This window comes from Ahaetulla prasina, chromosome 3 (genome assembly GCF_028640845.1).
Source record: "Ahaetulla prasina isolate Xishuangbanna chromosome 3, ASM2864084v1, whole genome shotgun sequence".
NCBI classification, from domain to species: Eukaryota; Metazoa; Chordata; class Lepidosauria; order Squamata; family Colubridae; genus Ahaetulla; species Ahaetulla prasina.
Genome location: NC_080541.1, coordinates 157,298,440 through 157,304,439, shown reverse-complemented (window position 1 = coordinate 157,304,439; position 6,000 = coordinate 157,298,440). Strand labels below are relative to the sequence as shown.

Sequence of the window (6,000 nt, the reverse complement as noted above, 5' to 3'; positions counted from 1 at the left end):
CAAAAATCCAGTCATTCCCCTTCTCCGTGGTGTGTTGGCAGTGTAAATTATAAGCTGTTTTGAGGAATCTTGCTTCTAAAGGCTTCTCTGTCCCACTCTCCCCGCCCCAGCCCCACAAAAGGGAGGGGATCATCTAAATTTTGCTGGGAAATGATCACCTTTCCAATGATGTCACTTGCTGCCTTTAAGGCAATTGGAGACTAAATTGCAGCCTCCAGATCTGGAAAACTGCTCACCCTTCAGCTAGGATTAACTGAATCCAGTGGCGAGACTATGTTCCTAGTTTCAAGTGTTGTCTGGTGGCGAGAGTGGTGGACTTTTCTAGAAATTTAAGCAGGAACAAATAATAGCATTGGAAACGTTTTCTGCAAGAAGCGAGGACAGGCCTCTGTTCTGGATGGCTTGTTTTCAAAGGGAAATTAAATAAAATAAAAGGAAAAATAAAATTAAAAGGCACGCCTCTTTAAAAGAAAGAAAGTGTGAATAGCATAACATGCATTGGGACCTTAATATTGTCAGGAAATAGCTTTACCTGAAGCTATTAAGAAATTAAGCTGTTTTGAAATCTCTACTCTATGAATATGTCAAGATTTATATGCTCTATGCTATTCTTACACTAATAGGTTGGGCTTGTAAAATAATTCCTTCCCTACTTGCTATGTAAATCCCCTCCCACATGGGATGGAAGGAGTTACAAAACCACAAATGCCATATGCCTTTCAGGATGTCTTCTTAATCATTTCCTGTGGTTTACCTTCTCACCAATTAACTGGAGGACTTAGAATGGATTCCCCTCCCTCCCCCCCCCCCGTTTGTTTGCTGCAGACAAAACAATAAAGTATACGTTGGCATCTGAAAAAGAAACCCATCAATTATGGATGGAGTGAGCGGTCTGCAGGTTTCCAAATATATTTTATTTTTAAACTAAAACTTAACGGTCCCTTTGCAGAAGAAAAAGAAAAGACATGAGTGCCACAAGGGATTTAGATGGAGGGATTTTTCCATACAGGTAAGCCTCGATTTACAACCATTCTTTGAGTGACTATTCAAAGTTAAAGCGGCACTGAAAAAAAGTGAGTCATGACAGTTTTTCACACTTAGGATGGTTGCAGCATGCCTGTGGTCACATGACCAAAATTCAGGCAACTGGCATGTATTTATGACGATTGCAGGATCCCTGGGTCATGTGATCGCCTTTTGTGACCTTCTGACAAGCAAAGTCAATGGGGAGCTAGATTAACTGAGTTATTAACTTAACAATTGCAAGAAAGTTGTAAAATGGGCAAAATTCACTTAACAACTGTCTCGCCTAGCAGCAGAAATTTTGGGCTTAATCATGGTCATAAATCAAGGACTAGCTATACTTTCACATAACCTGGGGACAATCACACCCTAAAAAATATTTTGTCCTTTTATGGCCCACGATGTTTCATCTCAACTCATCTTATTACATTGCATCATCTTCGCTTGAGAGACAGGATTAAATTGTCCTTAATTATATTAGCATTAAAGGAATGTTTTCCCTCTTATTCTGATAACTATGTTCAGTTCGGTAAGTTGCCCCCAGTTTGGACTGATTCGCAAGAACCGGTAGTAAAACCGGCGGGAGGCTCTGCCCACCAACCCGGATGTCATCAGAAAACTTCTGCGCATGCGCAGAAGCGCGTGGCCCCGTTGTGAACCGGTAGTAAAGGTAAGTAGAACCCATCCCTGACTATGTTGTACATTGCCCAGAGTAACTTTCCTGTGAGAAGGCTATGTGGAGTTTAATCTATGTGGAGTTTAATCTATGTGGAGTTTAATCTATGTGGAGTTTAAGCTAGTGGTTAAGGGCGAGACTCAGAAACCAGGAGACTGCGAGTTCTAGTTCTGCCATCTGGGTGATTTTGTGTCAGTCGCTTTCTCTCAGCCCAACTGACCCAATAGGGTTGCCGTTGTGGGAATAATAAAACGAGGAAGGACTTTTTACTATAGTTAAGCTAACTATAGCTTAACTATAGTTATTTAGTAAAATATACAATCAACAAGCAAATCTAGCTTTCCCCATTGACTTTACTTGTCAGAAGCCAGCCTAGAAAGTTACAAATGGTAATCACATGACCCTGGGACAGTGCAACTGTCATAAGTATATGCCAGTTACCGAATACCTGAATTTGGATCATGTGACCAAGGGGAACACTGCAGTGGCCGTAAGTGTGACAAACAATCATAAGTCAGTTTTTTTCAGTGCCGCTGTATCTTCAAACAGTCTGTAGGAAGAAAAATCCAGACCAGTTCCAAGCTGGGAGGAAAAAAGCAATCAATGGAGCCTAATTACAAGGTGTTTATTTTGGTTTCCAGAAACTTCAGTGACAGCAGCATGTTTCTGGGATGGCTGACAAAATAGCTGAGTGAGTGAATCTTATAGGGTTCTGGAGTTTTGTGTTTGAGATGGTCCAGGGAATTGTAAATGTAGTGAGCCTTGTGTCTTTTGCTGTTCTAATGGTGATGGGTAAATCCTATTATGTCCTAAAGGTCATGTCCTGTCCTTAAAATTTGGGTGGGGGAATGTAGATTTCAATTCCCATCAGCTCCAATCTTCTGTGCAGGTTTGTGTATGAATAGATTGGTCCAGTCTTCCTGAACGGGGATACATAATCTCCATTCCAAAAGACCAGCTCTTCTGCTTGAGGCTGTTTTCCATATGCAGGAAGACTGCGGCTGCTTTCTTTTTATTATTATTATTATTATTATTATTTACTAGATTTCTCAATTTCTACCTTTTAAGTACATGTTTCTACATTTTTCTTTTGGGGAAATATAATATTCTGCCTCTTTTTTTAATATTGAGAATAAAGAATAGTTTAATCTGGGGAGGGGGCTTCACTAAAGGAATGGTTGTAAGTCTAGGACTACCTTATTCGAGAAGACTAGTAAACCTGCATCCACACTCTATTGTCAAAAAGCCCATAAAATCCCAACTAACATGTTAAGACCCATTTAGTCTGTCTAATGGCCAGGTAGAAGTCATATCAGGCAGCATAGGAGGAAAAAATGCTGCAGGGACATCACTTGTGGGGGGTGGATGGGTTATAGATGCAAGTAGGGAAGGGTCCCAAAGACAGCAACAAGTAGACCAAGCCACAATGCGATCCTGTGGATTATGTGTAAGGTAGGCCGCTCTTTTCACCTCCAAATTTCAGACAAAAGGAAAGAGAAAGAATAGAATAGAATAGAATAGAATAGAATAGAATTTTTTATTGGCCAAGTGTGATTGGACACACAAGGAATTTGTCTTGGTGAATATGCTCTCAGTGTACATAAAAGAAAAGATAGGTTCATCAAGAATTCTAAGATAGGTTCATCAAGAATTCTAAAGTACAACACTTAATGATCGTCATGCCTTATACACTGTAAGCCGCCCTGAGTCTTCGGAAAAAGGCGGGATATAAATGTAAATTTAAAAAAAATAGGGTACAAATAAGCAATCAGGAACCAATCAATATCATTATAAATCGTAAGGATACAAGCAACAAAGTTACAATCGCAGTCATAAGTGGAAGGAGGTGGGTGAAAGAAAGAGAGAGAGAGAGAGAGAGAGTGAGTACAGCGGGGTATAGGAGATCTTTCTCTCCGTTATTAATGTTGGTAGATAAGGATGGCAGGGGAAGGGCTTGTAAGAACTTCTTCTACCAGCTCTAATCCAGCCTTTCTGCGCCTGAGATTCCCGATCAGTTTTCTTTTTAAAAATCGGGACGGTAGGGAAAAAGTAACTTTCTCTCGCCTCTTATTCCACCCACCCCAAAAGTCTCTTCCAAACCGCGCCGCATCTTCGGGCATAAAAGTTTTCTTTGGCATACCGTCGCGATCAGCAGGAGGAAGAGGAGGAGGAGGAGGAGAAGGAGAAGAAGCACCCGATCGCTTCCTTCTTAAAAAGAAAACGAAAAGAAGAAGAAGAAGAAAAAGAAAAAGGAGGAGAAGAAAACTAGCCGGGGGTGGGTGGGGCGGTGGAAAGAGCCCAGATCAGTCACGTGAACGAAGGGGGGTGGGTGGTACGGAGTTGGCTCCCAGCCAGTGGCAGAAGCTGATGGGGAGGAACGAACGGAGCATGAAGGGGGGAAAAAGAGAAGCCAACATGACTAACGGATCGCGGAATGGTGCGAGTCCTTATGTGCTGGGATCTCCCGGAATGTAAGCGGAGGCAGCAGCCCCGGCGGTTCTTTCAGTCTCCTGCCTCCGAGAGTTGGATCTCTTACTCCCGAAGCAGATCTCTGCTGCTTTGAGGGGTGGAGGGAAGGGTTAAGGAAGGATAGAACATGGCCTGCATTTTGAAGGTAAATCTCTATCTGTTGCTTGGATTGTTCCAAAAAGGAAAGAGAGAATGATAATCATAACGCAAAGCTTCTCAGGGCCGTGGTGACACCCCATCCCACACGCACCCCGGCTGCATTTGAATCGGAAAATATCTTGATTTTTTTTTCCCCGGGGTGCTGCTTCTCCCCGACCAAAGCAACCCCCGCTGGAAAAAATGCCGAGAGGTTCTCAGTAGTCGCCGCCGCCGCCGATCCCTCTCTCTCCTTTCTCGCTGCTCTTCTTCGCTTCCTTCTCGCCGTCGCTACTGCGATCTCCAGCTCTAGCGGGGATGGGAAAGAAAGAAGGGGGCAAAAAGAAAGAAAAGCACGGAATGCGGCAGGAGGAGACGGGGAGGAAAAGAAACAAACAAAACAAAACCCGCCGGCCGATTTCTTCCAGGCATAACCTTACCCCGGCCAGGCAGCCTTGAGGATCCGTGGTGATGGTGGGGGATTGGGGGGGGGGAGAGAGGATTTCGTCCTTTCTCGTCCTTTTTGGGAATCTCTGGCGCGAATCTCGCGCTGTTTTCAGATGTACAAGTTGCTCCAGAAGCGCGCACACAACGCACATTTATTTCTCTTCCCCCACCCCCTCCGTCCCTCCTCCCGTCTCGATTTCAGCAGAAACCAAAACGTGTCCCTTACTCGTCGTCGGAGGCTGGCGTCCTCCGCAACCTCTGGTTTTTCTTCTGTCCTCCTCCCTTCCAGAAGGAGAGAAACGAACCATAACCAAAATCTTTCCCGCTTCACTATCATCATCCCTTTGTTTCCACCGTCTCTTGCTTTTGGACTCTCTCTCTCTCTCTCTCTCTCTCTCTCTCTCATATATATATTTATATATTAATTATATATATGTGTGTGTATATACACGTGCTCACAATGTATATTTAGGTCAGCAATAGGTTGGCACCCCAGAAGGAGTTGAATTGGGTAGAAGGAAACCAAGAAACAACAGAGGAAGGGCAAACCAAAGGGAAACATTTATTTTTTTAAAAAAAGAAAAAAGACAGAAAATCAGCATTAGAAGTGCTCCATCTCTCCTTCCAGATCTCATGTTAAAAAGCATAAAAGGATCTGAGTCCTGTACTTTGGGGCCTTTCCTGCCTTTGCATTACTCCCAGTAGTTTTCACCCAGCACACCGAGCTGAGGTGGACCTAACAAAAGCAGATTTCTTGATCAGTCTTTAGAGTTTCCTACACAAAGCTTTGGATTCCATTAAGGAGAATTGTTGGTTGAATTAAATATAAGTTGAAATTCAAAAGTTTTCTCTTCCAGATATGGACATGTTTTAATACCAGGAAAGTTTTGTTGGCCACTAGATTCATATGATGAATGGAGTGTCTTATTTTCACAGGCCATCAGAGAGTTCAGAGAGGCCCACTTTATAGCAGTCCTGCTTAGCAAATGCAAGCTAATCTGCAACAAAACATTATCTGGTGCTTTTAGTGACCCCAATTCTATTTTTTGGTTCCCTGTGTTTTTGTAAGTTACTTTGATGGGTTGTGAGAGGTTGTATTAGAATGATCCTCAATCCATTTTCTTACAGATTTTTGGGGGAGGTTACATTTTAGGATTCTCCTTCAGCCTTTTTTTGGTGGGTGGTTACAAATTGACTGTAAACAACTATTGCTTGGGATGCAGAGTTGTCCCATTGCAAAACACTGCTCT

General features: G+C 42.9%; 1 protein-coding gene across 1 annotated transcript in view; it reads left to right on the top strand.

Moving 5' to 3' along the window:
• The first annotated feature begins 2,604 nt into the window (after positions 1-2,604).
• ST6GALNAC3 (ST6 N-acetylgalactosaminide alpha-2,6-sialyltransferase 3) overlaps positions 2,605-6,000 on the top strand; it is a 367,526-nt gene continuing 364,130 nt past the window's right edge. Inside the window, exon 1 of the mRNA XM_058177130.1 lies at positions 2,605-4,313. Coding sequence (XP_058033113.1) covers positions 4,296-4,313 — 18 coding nt within the window. The 5' untranslated portion in view covers positions 2,605-4,295. The remainder of the gene's footprint in view (positions 4,314-6,000) is intronic.